General features: G+C 33.8%; 1 protein-coding gene across 5 annotated transcripts in view; it reads right to left on the bottom strand.

The window, feature by feature from the left end:
- EPHA5 (EPH receptor A5) overlaps positions 1-17083 on the bottom strand; it is a 363799-nt gene that overhangs the window by 10202 nt on the left and 336514 nt on the right. For all 5 annotated transcript variants that reach the window (XM_008060513.2, XM_008060517.2, XM_008060515.2 and 2 more), the window contains 3 exons: positions 15360-15509; positions 4504-4697; positions 403-558 (listed from right to left, as the gene is read on the bottom strand). In XM_008060513.2, coding sequence (XP_008058704.1) covers positions 403-558; positions 4504-4697; positions 15360-15509 — 500 coding nt within the window. The remainder of the gene's footprint in view (positions 1-402; positions 559-4503; positions 4698-15359; positions 15510-17083) is intronic.

Below are 17083 nucleotides of genomic sequence, written 5' to 3'. Positions count from 1 at the left end.
AAATATGTTTTGTCCTTACATAGGACTAGCCACACCAATTGTGCTTACAGTTTGTTTTGTTTTGTATTTACATTCATGTAACATAGGTACCAGTATAAAAAACTTGTCAAGAAAACATCTTTTCCACAACACAAAATACCAGTATTTTGCCAAGGAGCTGTTATTCCAATCTTTCAAATACTCAAATGCTATTCGTTTGCAGCAGAAAAGCAAAGATACTGGCCATACATAGCATTAACCATGCAGTTGTTAACAATATAGACTAAAAAAGATGAGGTGTCTTTGAGAGCTGCCACACATTGACAAAGGTTAATTGATTTCCCTTGACCTCATCCAGGTTGATTTCTGAACAATTTTTCTGGCCCCAGCAATTATGTAAAAATTATCAGAAAAATTACTCACTCCAAGGTCACCTGAGCCACAGCGTCCATTGAACTGTATCCATTTTCCATGAAAATCTCTGTGTATCGGCCCATCTTGATTGCTTCTAGCCATTCACCTACTGATCTGTAGGCCCCAGATCCTAGTGGGCCATGTTCTGCCAGTAAATTAGATACTCTAAAATACATAAAATGTAAATATTAGAAGTAAAACTTTACTTGTTTAACTTTTATTACAAAGCTTACTGCAAGGCTAACTCATATTTAATAGAACTTTGGGTATATAAGTATATTTATGGGAAAAATACACAACTGCTAATATGGAAGAAAATAATTCAAAATACAGGAGAACATAATATCAGTCCACTGAGATTGTTTTATCCATAATTAATGAGGACTTAACATTAGGATTTACTTATTTATATGTTAATAGGCAGATTTTCTGTAAAACAAAACAATAGCTAAAAGTTTCATGAAGTATTAATAGGCAAATAAAGATTGTTTAGGGCAATAAAACTATTCTATATAATACTATAATGGTGGGTCCATTTATTATACATTTATCCAAGCCCATAAAACATATAACATGAAGAGTGAACTCTAATATAAATTATGGATCTTGATGGATAATGATGTGTCAATGTAGGTTCATCAACAGTAATAAACATGCCACTCTGGTGGTCGATGCTGACAATGGGGTGGCAGAGGACTATACATGTATGGGTGTAAAGGTTGTGTGGAAGATCTCTGTCTCTCCTGCTCAGTTTTGCTGTACATCTAAATCTACTCTAAAAAAATCAGTCTACTAAAAATTTTCAGGTAGTGGTTTAGATATATTACTTGCTACCACTATGTTTTTTTAATAAAAATAATACAGAAAATTCTACCAAATAGATATATGAGATAATTCGTGCAAAGCCAATCGATTCTAGACTTTGTTAGAACTCATATTCATTTAAGTTAGTTTCTAAGAAAGTTCAGAAGTGACTTGTTCTTTTTTTTATATTCTTACATAAAGGTGCTTGTTAATTTATCTGGAAGTGGTAATACCTGGTAAACAAAATGTAGACTCAAATACATAAGAAACAATTAATCAACGATACCATGAGATGCTCTTAACCACATTAAATTTGTACTCTGGCCAATAAAAAATAATGATAGGATGCTTATAATAATGATAATGGTTATGATAATTTTTAGAAACATATCCTAAGGAAATAACTAGAAAACAATGACAAAAGTTACCTAAATATCAAAAATAATTGGCATACCTATCAACCAGAGTATATTTAAGTACATTTCAATTTCCTGGTGTGCAGTCTTTTGTGTTTTAATCAATTCTACAAAAATAGGTCTAATTGAGGGGAACAATGACCTCTCTTTTGCCAAAATCTGTCAACATTTTTCAATTAATGAAATGACTGACTTCTCAGAAATATTCAACCACCACTACAACATCTTCTTTTTAAAATCCTACTTACTATATCTCAACAACTTGTTAAATCACTTTTTTTTTTGCTACCATGACACTGTGTGCTCCTGGATTCTTCTCAATCTCCTTTGTCTGTTACTCCTTCTTTTCTGATTTTAAAATTTTCAGGGAGCTAGGATTTGCTCTATTCAAACTATACCTCTAAGCAATTTCACTCACTTTCTTGTCTTCAAATAGTATCTATTTTTTCTCAATTTTTAAAATCTCCAGTCTAAGTCCTTTTATGTGTCCATATACCTACTTTGCACCTCTCTCTATATATATATTTTTTTTTTTTTTTTTTTTTTTTTGAGTTAGAGTCTCACTCTGTCACCCACACTGGAATGCAGTGGCCGCTCCCGGCCACCGCAGCCTCGACCTGCTGGGCTCTGGCATCCTTCCACCTCAGTCTTCCAAGTAGCTGGAACTACAGGCACACACTACCACGCCTGGCTAATTTTTGATTTATTGTGGAGAGGAGGTCTCGCCAAGTTGCCCAGGCAGATCAACCCGTGGGCTCAGGCATTCCACTCACCTCAGCCTCTCAAGGTGCGGGATTATAGGCTGAGCCACCGAGCCCAGCTGCACCTCAATATTTTTGATAGGAATATCACTTCATGCCCAAAACCACACTCCTCATCTTCTTCACATCCAGGACCTCTTGAGATTCTTTCCATTATAGTATATGACGCAACAGTTCATTTCTTCTTTGTCCTAGTTTCCCTCTAAGTCTATCATTGCATGTATTATCCATTCTACTTGCAATATGTTACACATGTGACCACCTTTCTCTCATTTATTACCACCTTATTTAAGACACCATCATATCTCACTTGCATAACCAATCTAGCCTTCTACTATTAATCTTGAATTCTGTTCCCACTCTCCACTCCAGAGTGGAGCATGATGTTATATTCTCAGAGCATGACACAGAGTAGAAAAGGGAATGTTTGCTGGATGAATAAATGAATGTTTTTGGATGAATATTGTTGTGATTTATAGCCATTAGCAAGAATTGTTAGACATAAAATAGAAGAGGAAACAATTGGGGAATAGAATTTTGTCATTGAAGTTATGAAAAAGTTGCAATTTTCGAATAGTAAAGTCTAGAATATGACCATAGGAAGGAAATTCCAAGGCAAGTTCATGAACAAAATCATAGAAGAAGAAAAACTTTTGGTATTGAGAGATATTTGAATATCACCTACATAGTTACGGAAGTCATCAAACCTTGTAATGTGTATGGGGATGGAGAAGGAGAGAAAAAGAGAAAGAGAGAGACAGAGGGAGGGAGGGAGGGAGGGAGGAAGAGGCAGAGAGGGGAAAGGAGAGAGGAGAGAGAGAATGAGAATGAACTAGGAGTTAACACTTTCTAGAATCAGGATTTGCAGACGACAATAAAGGAGAGATAGTGAGTGTTGTAAGGGGCATTAAAGCTAAAGCTATCTAAACAAAATCTTGCAAGCTCAATCTAATATGCTGCATATGATGAAAAATGAAAACTATTTAGAAATTTTGAAAACTTATGTCCATTTGTCACAATGTAATATAATTCAAACCAGTAGATGTTCCTTCATATTTTACGTGACAATAATCAATGTAAAGGCAGATATTTAGGGAACGGCATAAAGAATAATTGCTATGAAGCTACATTCTCCAGTTGCTACCACAGAAAGTTAATGATGCCTGAACAGAGTTTGAAGAGACATTCCTCATTTGTATTTAAAATGACTTTCATTTAGTAAACAAATGTTATGTCAGAATCTTAGAACTTCTGTAACTTTATCAACAAATTGTCTCTCAGTTAGTTCATGCTAATAAGCAGCCAATTCAGTTACCAACATAGCACATTCTTATAAAAATAGACAACTGCCTCAAATATAGTAAAAAATAACAATCTGGTAAATTTTCTAGTACAGAATCAAGTTGATTTATTCTTTGAGAGGATAATTCTGTTTTTCAGATGATGAGAAAGGAATGCTTAACAGATATGGAACATTATTTAAATGCATGCACGTGTTACTCCGAAAAGTAAAAAATATACTCATTTGCTCACCCAAATTTTCTCCACAAGATCACTCATTTATCAGACTTATTCAAACTGTGCAATAAATTATTAACCAAATATTGGTGTATAACTACATAAGAGCAGGAGAATTTCTAAGTTGTCGATGTTCTTAAAATATGAGCACTAAAATGTATTCATACTTAAATGACAGACACTACAATGTATTCTAAGGAAATCATAGTGATTATTATTAAATATTATTGGTTTAAGATATATCAGTGTTTGGCTTTTTCTTATGCTCTTATAATCTTATTTTCCCATCTACACCTGTCCTTTACAATGATCTGGAAGCACACACATTTGAGTGTGTTTTTTAAAATCAATCTGAATGTGGCTATAGTTTATTTTTCTGAAACTGGCATGTTACACTGTTAGATTAGATATAGGTGCTTTTAAGTATAATTGAATCACATATTTCATTCATTATAAGAGAGTAAAATGATGCAAAAACAGTATTCAAATAAATTAGCATCATATCGATTCATAGATTAACATGTTTACAAGAATGATTTAATTGAGAAAATATTTGTGACAACTATCTAAATTAGCTACACTCTGGAAAGTAGCTCTGGTCTGGCCTTTACCTGCATGATGCGTTAACCAGCGTCTTCAAACTACTTGGGTTACGTATCAGCTTGTCCAACATGTTGACTATTTCTTCAAACTTGGGCCTGCTATTTCTGTCTTTCTGCCAGCAATCCAGCATTAATTGATAGAGAGCAGCAGGACAATCCATGGGGCTTGGCAGACGGTAGCCTTCCTCTACTGCTTTAATTACCTGTGAAGCAAAACAGAACCAGTTCCCCAACACCATATATTTAGTATAGAATAACTTGAGAAATGTCCCACTGTATGATTTGTTTCCTTTCTTGTTCTTATTCTTGCAATAACGACCAGCATCACTATCTTTAAAATCCACAACTACTGCCATTTGTTGCAAAATAAAGCAATATAAAAGAAATGTACTATCACAAAAGAAAAAAGATAGGCTTTCTTCACATAATGTAAATAAAATAAATGGTAATCATTTTTTCTTAAAATCTTGGTGAAGGGTGATTTGTAAAATTAATTGACAGAAAAATATACAGTTCATGTTTTATTTATTCTTGCATTCTGAAATCAAATAGAGATTAAATTTTCTAGTGATTTATCTGAAAAGTTAATGTCTTTTTAATGAAAAATTATGTGCACAGCCACATTTTTTAAAGTAATAGAACTGCAATTTTACTTCAAAAAAGACTTTTGGATGGTAAATGATGGATAAGTCAAAGGCTAAATTAGCATAACAGTCTCATGTATCATTTAATAATGTCAAGGTCTGACTGTTTATTATCATCTACTGATTTCTGTCAGGAATTTGAAATGACTGTCGAGTAGTTCAGAAATTATAAACATCATGGATTTTAAATGTAACCACACATATGAGTATTAGTCTAATTATGAGATAATTTTATAAAAAATATTTGTATTGTTGCTGATGACTTCAAAATTTCTAATCCAGAGCAGATTTGTTTATGTTACTGAACACAACACAGGATTTATTCAATTATTAAAATTCAAATATTTGAGTTATACCAAACCAATATTAATTAATATATTTCTCAAAATCTTATAAATATTTATTTAACAATTAAACTTAATTAAACTTTTCCACAAATAATTCAGATTTGACTTGATACATGGGAAAAATGATTAGAATAGGAAATTTACAAGGATCATTTTTATATTTTACCTTTTACTTTTAGGTTACACATATATTTATGGAATACAGAATTATATTTCTGAACATGTATATTGCATTATAATACATAATGGTCAAATCAGAGAAAATAGCATATTTATCACCTCAGGCATGTATCATTTTTTGTGTTTTGTTATACACATTCAAAACCATTTCTTATAATTTTTTGAAATTATGCAATAAGTTATATTTAACCATATTCATCCTATTGTGCTACAAAACACCAAACTCGTTCCTCTTATCCCTTAACCAGCAGTTCTCCATCCTCCCTTTCCTAGCTTCTGATACACACAGTTCTACTGTCTACTTTCATTAGCTTATTTATTTTAAAAGATACTTTTTAAGCATTAGAAAGAAACCAGTCTCTCTTATAAAGTAAATGGCATCTGAACAAATGCAGTGATAATAGAAAAAAAAAAACATATGAAATGATGGACTTAAGAAATATTTTATTACATAGGCACAGAGGGGAGAAAAAGGTAGTTAGAATCAAATAAATTTAAACCTATCATACTGGATAGTTGTTTTTCTTCACTTTGGGTAAGCATATTTACAAGGGAAGAAAATGTTGTCAGGTATAATTTGGGACTTCTTTTATTTTAGATAGGAGGGAATACCCAGATGGCAATTTGCAGGAATCTGGCTAGAGCACAGGAGATATTTGGACTGATAATTTAAGTGTGAGGGCCATCAGTACTTGGTCACAGCTTGAAGTTGGTGTTGTTTATATATCCCTGGGAAAAACATATAATAAAGGTCTTGAGAAGCACCAATAGTTAAGTGAAGGCATGGAAATAAAAAGTACTCAAGGACTCTAAAAATAAATGGTCAGATAAATAATTGCATAACTAAAGGCAAAGACCTAAGATACTACCTTAGTTAACTTACCTCAAAAACACTGTAAGTAACTAAAAGACGAACCACAAAAGAAAATATTTTCTACAACTATAACATATGATTAACATAGCTAATTATCAAAAGTTCATATGGATTGAGAAATAATGTAATAAAACAACTTATAAATGAGAAATATATAACAAAATTTTACAAAAGAAAATATGTTAAATAAATTATGAGAAAATATTTACTTTCATTGATGATCAAATAAATAAATACTAAAATAATGAAAATTACCATTTTCAGTTATAGATTAATGGAAGTTCATTTATTCGTTTGCTTATTATAACACTACCCACTGCTAAAAAGGTAATTTTTATTCCCTTTAATAGCATATGTGTGCCAAAGTAAAAATGTCTAATATTATTTAAATTATTAAATACTTTCACTATACAATGGGGACAGTAATTCTTATTTACTTATACTATGATTTATTGCATAATGTACTTTTCTTCCAAAGAGGTACCAATTAGTTCTATTTTTTGAACCTTTTTTAAAGATATCAATTCTTCACTGATAAGCTAGTCTTTATATGAGACTATGAAGTGAGTATATTAAATTAATTAATTAGTTTTAAAGCAACTTAATAAGTTATTTGACCTGTGAAGTTATTTCCGGAATCTATTACTTAATCTGCTGTATTTTTAGGCAGACTGATATTTATAAATCTAATGTGCTGTTTCTATGACAACTTAGCACTTAGTCCAGGTAATTAGATCATAGAATTTAATTGTAAATTCATCTCTAGAATTTATTTTTAAAATAGATTTGAAACTCTAATTTCATATTTAGAAAGGTTGAAACCATGTTTAACTATTGTTTTCTTCATAGATTTAGAAAGAAATACATGGCATGAGTATTCTAGTGGTTTGTAACATGATGGGAATCTACAAAAATCTACCAAAGTGCTATCCATTTTCCCATATCATTTATAACATACAACAAAATAAATCATAATGATTAACTTCCTCATTACTGTCATATTTGTTAATCTAGGTGGTTTAGATGAACAAAGGAAAGAACAATGAAATCAGAACTTCTACAGACAAGACTTCAGTTTAGATGTGCTAAATATGAAGTACTCTCATAAGTTAGTCATGTTCTTGACATTGCAATGTGTAAATCAATAGTTTGAACGCAATATAAAGACTACTGTCTTTCCAATTCCTAAAACTCCAACACTGTGTCCCCAATATGATGTTATTCATTGGTGGCAGGTTGAATCCACTAGCTTTTTCCATCACATAAGTGTCATCGGGTTCCTCTTTTTAGGTACAGATACCTATTTGGGGTATTGTTTGCTTTTTACAGCCCACAGAATCTTAACCAGTGCTAGGAGTTTTGAAATGCTTGATTCACAAACAAGAAATCTCACATGGCATATGTCTCAAGCAGGAGATGCCCTTTGCAATGAAGGATGCATGGGAGAATCCCAGAGAGTAAGTCCTCACTCCTTAATGTCATGAATATATTCTTGAAAACTGTGACTTGAAGCAAAACTATTTTACTGCAGGCTGATATAAACAAACACATCTAATATAAAGCATTGAAATAAATGTGAGCTATGCATACATGTTTAAAAGATTAACAAAAACAGATAAGATAGTAATTTACTCACATATTCCAGTTTAGGATTGAGGGTGACTTGAGCCTATCCTGTCAGCTCAGGGCATAAGGTAGTCATCCTGGACAGGTTGCCATTCCATCACAGCACACATGCACAGTCTCTCTCTCTCTCTCTCTCTCTCTCTCTCTCTCTCTCTCTCTCTCTCTCTCTCTCTCTCTCTCTCAGACTGGGTCCATTTAGACAAACCAATTAATCTAATAATCATATCTTTAGGATGTGGGAAGAAATTGGACAATCAGGGGAAACCCATGCAGATATGGAGAAAATGTGTAAATGTGTAAATCCACAGAGAGAGTGACTCTGCCTGGGAATGTGTGAGTGTGTGCGTACACGCACACACACACATACACACACACACACACACACACACACACATATCAAGTTATACCAAAGCAACATTGAACAAAATAATGTTATTTCAGGATCTGCTGTACTTCATGATGTGCTGATAAATATGTAACACCTGGTTCTTTTAGGGGGAGAGACAAATTTGTAACATTTGTAAATGTATGTAGTATAAATATTCTCTCTATGCCAATTGCCAGCTACCAGAATGGTCTCATTTAGGTGAAAATGTTCTAAGTATGCTAGCTAGTAGAAGCAGGTTCCAGCATACCACCACATCCAGGAGACAATAGTGTCATAGAATACTGGAAGGGTCTTTCAAAGGCCTAGCTGAAGCATCAACATGAAGACAATGTTCTGAAAGGATTGGGTGTCATTCTTCACGATACAGTGTATGTATTAAGTTAGAAACTTCTGTGTTGTACTCTGTTCCCGGTGACTCTTGCCAGAAAACACAGTAAGGGTTCTATTAAGTTAACAGTTATGAATTATTTATACCAAGAGATCAGCAGAAGAGAAGAGGAAGTACCATGATGACAAAGACAGTTGATACTGAGCAGCAGGAGGCAGGTGGGTTGCTTACTCACAACAGGCAAGGAGATAAATATATGTGAAAACCCCAAGAATGAAGGATTGGATCAGACTACCACTTAAACCAATACGAACTTCCACGTTCATAGTTGAAGGGAATCCAGAATGGATTGTGGAGGAGGAAGAGAATAAGGACAAGGTGAGGTTCTGAGATCAACGGAAGCCACAGGTTGAACTTCATTCAATAACCTGCCTCTTCTGAGCTCTCTCTTGATCAGAAAAAGAAGCCCAGGAAATCATGGAACAGAAGCTCTCTGAACCTGTATGTAAAGGAAAGTCGGTGCTACCAAGAAGATGGAGCACGGTAAACCATGAAAATTTGTCTCTCCAATCTTCACTTGCAGGTATGGTAATTGGCTAACAACCCTAGCTGCTGTGCTCTAAAGCATTTGACTATGACCATGCTTTATGCAGGTTAATCCCAGACAATCATTGAGCACGGCAGGGTGGTAAGACAGGCCTGTTTCCATGAGGTACAGGACCTCTGTGACAGACAATGTTAAATTGGGAACTTTCTGGAAGTCCTAAACTCTCTTAGATCTGCAGTTCTCAGTAGCTGGCACCCAATCAATCTTCTCATCTTTTCTTCCTTCTATTTCTACTGTCCTTGGGGACATACCTGGATCACAGTTTGGCATCTCTACCAGCCTCCCTTCATCACTCCACGATTTTTTTTTAAAACATTTCTTCCAGTATTACTCATGCAAATCTAATTTCCTTCTCTTTACCTAGACTTCTTGGAGGGCATAGACTAGTTCATGCATTATGTCATAGCCATGTAGACTATGTATACGATCTATATTTATCCTTACTATATATCTGCAAGATTAGAATTATTAGACATATTTTACAGAGGAAATACTTGAGCTTCCAAGTGGAAGTGGGTGATAGGATTCACATTTAAGTCTTTTTGATGTTTTAATCTGTGATTTTCCTATCCTGGTGCTGAGTCATATAATTGGAATTAGAAATAATCCCTCCTCTCACACACATATATACAAAAATAATTTGAAAGAGGCATGAATCCAACCCTATAGAAATATATGCGTGTGTGTGTGTGTGTGTTGTGTGTGTGCATGTGTGCATGTGTGTGTGTGGGGGGGGGTGGGACCAGCTAGCTAACTAGCTAGATAAATCCAGAATTAAAATGAACTATTTAAAAAGATAGTGCATTCTATATTCTTCATCATGGGGATGTGAAAATGTAGGCTTGAAAACTAAGTGACAGGAAGATTAGGAAGATTACAGGGAGAATTTGAGCATCAACTGTGTGTGTCCATGAATTAAGTTCTATCTAGTGCTTGAATGCCTATGATGCTAGGTATTTACTTGAAATTACATATATAAGATCTGTCACTATGAGACATGAAGCGTCCCAGAAATCACTAGAGTTTATTAATGTATTTCTGGAAATACACTAATATGACATATAAATAGTGTCATATATATCTTTTATTCTAGGATTTCTTTCCTGTTTTTAATATTTATTAAAGATAAATCATGCCTCTTCTTAGTATATCAATCTTCAAACAATTGAATTCCAGAGTTTAAAGAGATGTTAGAAATCTTCCAATCAAGTATGCTCCCTTTTTAATAATAGAAACTGACCAAGAGTTTTAGAATCCAAGATGCCTGACTAAGTCCAAGATTTTTGTTTTGTTATTGTTAAAACAGCAAAGTATGGGAACTCTGCGTTGAAATATTGATCATTCTTTATGTATCTGTTTTTCAAAAGGGTAAGAATTATGAGGATACCAGTTTCTAAAATAATTACTTATATTCAAGGGCAGCATTAATCTTAGATGATCAATATTCTTTGGTCCAACACATTCATTTTAGACATTATTACACTGAGACTGAGAAGTTGAATAATTTGTTTATTGTCAGATATTAGTAATTTGCAATATTTAGATAAAAACTGAATTCCTTATATTCCTTCTTTAATTACAACATACTTTCTCTTTGATTTTGCACAGAATATTCCAGAACTATGAGCAGTAAACAAATATATATACATATTATATATATATATATATAATATGTATACATCTGTTACAACAAAAATAAAACAAAGGATAGCAAGAGGAGTAGATGTACACCCAGTACAAAGTTTGCTGATATTTTTTGGAGTCAAATAGTCTCGCTGCCTTATAAGTGATATTTGGGCAACTGAAGCAGTAATAAAACTCCTGAGTTAAAACTTTCAAGAAAAAAAAAAGTACAGAAAACTACTTAAAAAGTAAACAAGAATAATTCCAGAATAAGAAAATGTAAAGGAATTAACTAAACGAGTGTTAAAAAACATTTTAGAATCTATGTGCTTAGTAGAATCTATACATTCATATATTCTGCAATAAATGCAAGAGAAAGACACTGTTACCAAAAATAAAAGTGCAAGAAAATAAAATCTTTAGCTTGGTTTTTATTTTAGCAACTGAAAAATATTGACATTTAAAATGTTTAATATCAATAAATAGGCTGACTGACTACAGAATATTATCTTAACTTGCAAGTTTGAATCAGAGTTCATGGTCTGGTATTTACCAAAAATCACCTTACTCATTCTAGTTTATTCTTATTATGTGTTATTACAGTTTTTCTCTGTGATGGCATCAGCAATCCTACGTCAAAAGAAACCCACTGCTGCATTCTGTCCTTCTGACACAGAAAGTCTCCTCTGTGAGACTTAGATTACCCTGCATGTCTTGGTGATGTAACATTTTCATGGTGTCAAAACCCTTTCAAAATCAGATAGCTTCTGGAATGTAGAGATTATGAGATATATCACTTGAAATTGACAACTCATCACTTCTACTTTGTTTTCTGAGTATTTTTTTTTCCACAAGAAAATATTCAGTGGTCTTAGTTTCAAAATATAGTTGAGTTGTCATGTTTCTTGTGTACAAAATTTGGAAAGAAATTAGGGCATATGAAACTTAATGCTGTATCTAGAATCTAAACTTAGTGTTGACAGTGAACTAGCTGAGGAAGTAGCAAAGCATGCATTGGAAATTGTCTTAAAAACAGAAAATTTAGAATGAACTGTATATGATAATTTTCTGCAAACCTCATCTAGATTCTTGGAAAACCCAGTAAAAGCCAAAATATTAGTCATCTAACTTCTCTAGGAATCAGCTTCTTAACTGTAAGTCAGAAATAGTAATAGCATCTCTCTAATGGGTTGATAAATATTAACATAAGTATAAGCATAAACATATAATACCATAGTACTGCCTAAAATGATAAAGCTGAATAGGTTCTGTTCTCTCAGATTTAAGTTTTTTTTTCTTATAACTTCCTGAAAGTATTACATAAGCATTTTCTTGTGATTTTATAAATAGTTTGAAATAATGTTATGTGGAAGAGTATCAAGACAATTAAATGGTTGAAGTCAGGGGGGAAATTTTAAAGACAAAAGGAATAATTAAAATAACAAAGAAAGCAAATATAAGAGTAAGAATGGATGATGTTACAATGCCAAAGAAACTCTTAACCAGCAAATAAATGAACTTTTATTCACTTATCCATGCGACTTTGATGTGCCAATCCTCAAACAGCAGCATCATTGACTCAGCACTCTGATTATGGAATTGGTCAATAGGAATTTATCAGACTTATTGCAGGCTGAGATTCAACTGGGCTCCTTCTTGCTCTTCATTCACTTGGCAATTGAGATCACTTTGGGGCTAGCCTGCTGATCTCAGAAGGAATACAGAGACTTGTGGGGAAGGGCTGAGGCATACCAGTACAGATCCACTGACCCCCAGAAGCATAATCATGCCTAGTGAAGATCAGCACTAACACTTATGAACATTCACCTAGTATCATGGTCTATTTTGGCCTATACATTTATCTCTGAAAAACACAGCTATATTAGGCATAAGTCCCAATAATGTTGATTATCTGCCAAACAGTTGGCAGAGCCTAGTAATTCTGAAAAATGGAATTAGAATTCAAAATATTCCAAATGTAAATAGTGAGTTACTAGGCAAATAAGGGACAGATGCTTCCCTTGAGTGAAGCAGACACATGGTAGAAAACTGCATATGAAAGTTTGCTGGCAGGACAGAATAAAATACTGTCACAAAAATTAAAGGGGATATAGCATTTAAATGAACCTTGAGAATAAGGTAGAAACCAAACCATACATGTGGCATTTATTTGAGAAACAGAAAGTAGTAAATGGGTCTGGTCTTAATCTAGACTAGATCAATCCAGAGTAATAATATATTGAATTGAATTATATTTTATATTCAATTAGCAAGCTGATGTAGGTTCCCTGGTTGGAAATAAAGGGGAGGTAGAAGACATTGATTCATTTGCAGATGGTGTGATGGTTAGATACAAACATTTTAGAAAACCAGATTGATATTTCTGTTATAATTTTTATTATTTTTGTGACCAGAAGAAAGTCATTTAACTTTTCTACAACTCAGTTTCTTAACTGTAAGACAGGAATAATGATTTCATCTCTCTAATGGGTTAATAAATATAAATATATATAGCAATACCATAGTACTGCTCCTAAAAATGTTAAAGCTGAAGACTAGAAAACCAAGTGTAGCAAATGTAAATGACTAAAAGAAAGGGAAACTCATTTCCTTGCTGTGTACTTGCTGAGAGGCAAGGATCCATAATCCCAATTTGTTGTGATTATCTGAGAAGAATGCTATAAAATACTTCTTGGGAAAGCTGGATTCTCACCTGGAGAAATTTTAAGAAAGCTGGCCGGTTGGAGCAACCCGCAATAGTAATCCCTAAAGAGGAGGCACCGCTTCAGCATCTAACCAGAGTGTGTTTCCTTCAGCTAAAGTGGGCACTGGTATGATACAGTAAGAGACTGTAAGGAGGTTAACTGGTAACAAATGAGAGAAATTGGAAGTTGAAGCATTCTTTCTTCAGGGTCCTCGCAGAGAGAAGGGTCTTTGAAAGGGCTCACACAGGTACTTCACTAAAGAACTATTGTCTGGATGTCTGTCCCACATGAAGCATCAGTAGTTTCATATTATGAAAACAATGTTGCCCCTTTGCATCTTCCTCTCCACCCAGATCAATCCCAAAGAATCCAGATACAGGTTTTTGCAGATGAAGAAAAGCAAATATCCTACCATTCTTTCCCACTGTAGCTTTCTGGGATCCGGCTGTCCCTGTCGTTGTGAAAAAACACTTTGAAATGGACATGGAATTGAATTTTACATTAGACCCCAATTTATATATTGGATAGTGAGTGTTAATTACTTACATTGTTGTTGTTCAACAAAATTGAGCTAGAGAGCTATATAGTATCTGTTTAACAAACCCAGAAGGTATGAAGTGGGAGATTTCTATAAAGCATGGATGAAGGAAATAATTGGAAGGAAAAAAATGTTTCAAATAAGTACATGATTAAATTTACACTGTTCCATACATTGGTTTTACAAAGAAGTAATGAGATATTAGCTGGCAAAGCATTTAAGACAATGTGTGGCACACGGAAAGGGCCCCAACAATGCTAGTTGCTTTTATAATTGTTGTTTTTTTTCTTTAAGGAAAAACATCAAATTTCCATATGATTTAAAATAGAAAGGCTGTATTGAATAGTAATGATGGAAAATTACAAAGGGAAAGATTAAAGAGCCATGTGTCAGGCATCACCACATAATAAACATTCTGAACTTGAATAGAAGATTCTTTCATGGTTTCTTTAATTTTAGGATTCTATTATTTTAAGCATGAATTATTTTTCCATTTTGGGAAAAAAATCTTTTTATTTCCCAAATTAAATAAACAATACAAGTCTTTACATTTTTTAATTTAAAGAAACTTAGACGATTCCTTTTTATCCCCTATGAGCATCCACTATTAAATCAATATCATTCATCCTTTTGGCTTGGCATATTAGCTGCCTTTATCAAATGCAAATCACAAAAACTTGCCTGTCAGTATTTATTCTTTGATGGTTCTTTCTTATCTTTGAAAATTATACTGACATAAATTGAGTGAAACATCGCTACAGTACAGCAAGAACTGTCTGGCAAGGGACTGAGTTTTTATATAACCATAACTTTCCTTTGTACTAACTTATTTCGAGCTTCTGCATAAAGGATATTGCAACAACAACAAAACAGATCAGAGGGTAAGCAAAGTATTTAATTTTTTTACTCAACTGTCATTTTCAGAAATGAAAAACATTGTAAGTATCTTGACCCAAAGAACATAGTATTTCATTTCCAACTTAAAGAGAGTAGTTCCATACTCACATCTTGATTGGTCATCTCCCAATAGGGTCTCTCTCCATAAGACACAACTTCCCACATTACTATTCCATAACTCCAGACATCACTTGCAGAGGTAAACTTTCGGAAAGCTATTGCTTCTGGGGCAGTCCATCTGATTGGAATTTTGCCTCCCTAAAATTGAAAAATAATTTTTAAAAATCTCTACATACTTCCAAAGTACCCAGGGATATTATTGCCTCGATGAAAAGCTCTAGAAAGAGATGTTGCATTTTAAAGTAAATCTGTTTGACAGCAGACAGTCTCTTTGCACATCTCTCTGTGCATAAGCACTTGTAGACTAACTGCTAATTGGCTGTCTTGAAGGTTTCTAGTTTAAATTCTGTGTGACTACTGGAATACATATAGGACCCACATCTCAATTACAGTACTCTGGATGGCAGCTTTTAGCAAGGAAAAGCAGGCAGTCAAGCAAATCAATAAGGTATACTCTCATGATTTTCTAACAACGTAAAGGACTCAAATTCCTTGGGTGCCTTTTTTTAAATGAAGAAATTGTAAGTGGAAGTTCTAGGTTGCTGTATACAATGACCAATAAGACAAGCATGGAAATCAGACATTTTAAAAACTTAAAGTTCTACTTTGTCATGGTACTGCATTATATCTTTTAGACTTGTTTTTTCTTATTTTCCGTTTACATATTTTTGTTTTTGTTTGGTGAGACTTTTTAACTCAATGCATGGGTTTCTTTTTTAACTCAATCAAATTAAAAATTATTGAATTTGGATTATGGGAAAAAACTTACCAAGTTATCAAGTTTGCATGTTAGAATATTGATTTGGAAGGCTTTCTCTTAGTTCATAAGTACTTTTACATCCTATCTCTTTCAGAGTGAATTTATTTTTCTCTTAACTTTTAAAAGCAGGAAGACCCACCTAAATAATCAAATATTTTATCTATAATCAAATATATATTGAGAGAGAGAGAGGCACACACAGATACACACACACACACACACACACACACACACACACACACACACACAGTCAGAGAGAGAGAGAGAGAGACAGAGACAGAGAGAGAGACAGAGAGATATAAGGATACACAAATAAGCCGGGCTCGGTGGCTCAGCCTGTAATCCCGCGCCTGTGGGAGGCTGAGGTGAGTGGATTGCCCTAGCCCACGGGTTCGAGACCTGCCTGCAGCGAGACCTCATCTCTACAATAAATCAAAAAATCAGCCGGGCGTGGTAGCGCATGCCTGTAATTCCGGCTACTTGGAAGGCTGAGGCGGAAGGATCGCCAGAGCCCAGCAGGTGGAGGCTGCGGTGGCCGGGAGCGGCCACTGCATTCCAGTCCGGGCGAAAGAGTGAGACTCCAACTCAAAAAAAGAAAAGAAAAGAAAAGAAAGATACACAAATAGAGAAATATGAAAGTTTTATATATTTTCTTACAAAAAGACTAACATATGCCTTCTCATTTTGTAAGAAAAATAATTTAATTCACATACTAGAGGAAAGAAACAGAACTTACATTGCTGCTTATAAACCAAAGTGTCAAGATATTTGAGGAAATAATTTGAGGTCAGGCTTGAAATTATTCTGGAAGTTGAAGTCAGGTTTAAATAATTTGCTCTTTAGATATATACTAATGCAATTTGAAGAAGACTTTCCTGAAACTTATTTTTGTTAATTAAATATTCACAAGCCAGATGCATAATTAGTACTAGCTATGCATAGGTATTCTATA

Source organism: Carlito syrichta, unplaced genomic scaffold (assembly GCF_000164805.1).
Source record: "Carlito syrichta isolate Samal-C Ts95f unplaced genomic scaffold, Tarsius_syrichta-2.0.1 Scaffold304638, whole genome shotgun sequence".
Lineage (NCBI taxonomy): Eukaryota > Metazoa > Chordata > Mammalia > Primates > Tarsiidae > Carlito > Carlito syrichta.
The sequence above is the reverse complement of the archived record's forward strand: the minus strand, read 5'-3'. Positions and strand labels throughout refer to the sequence as shown.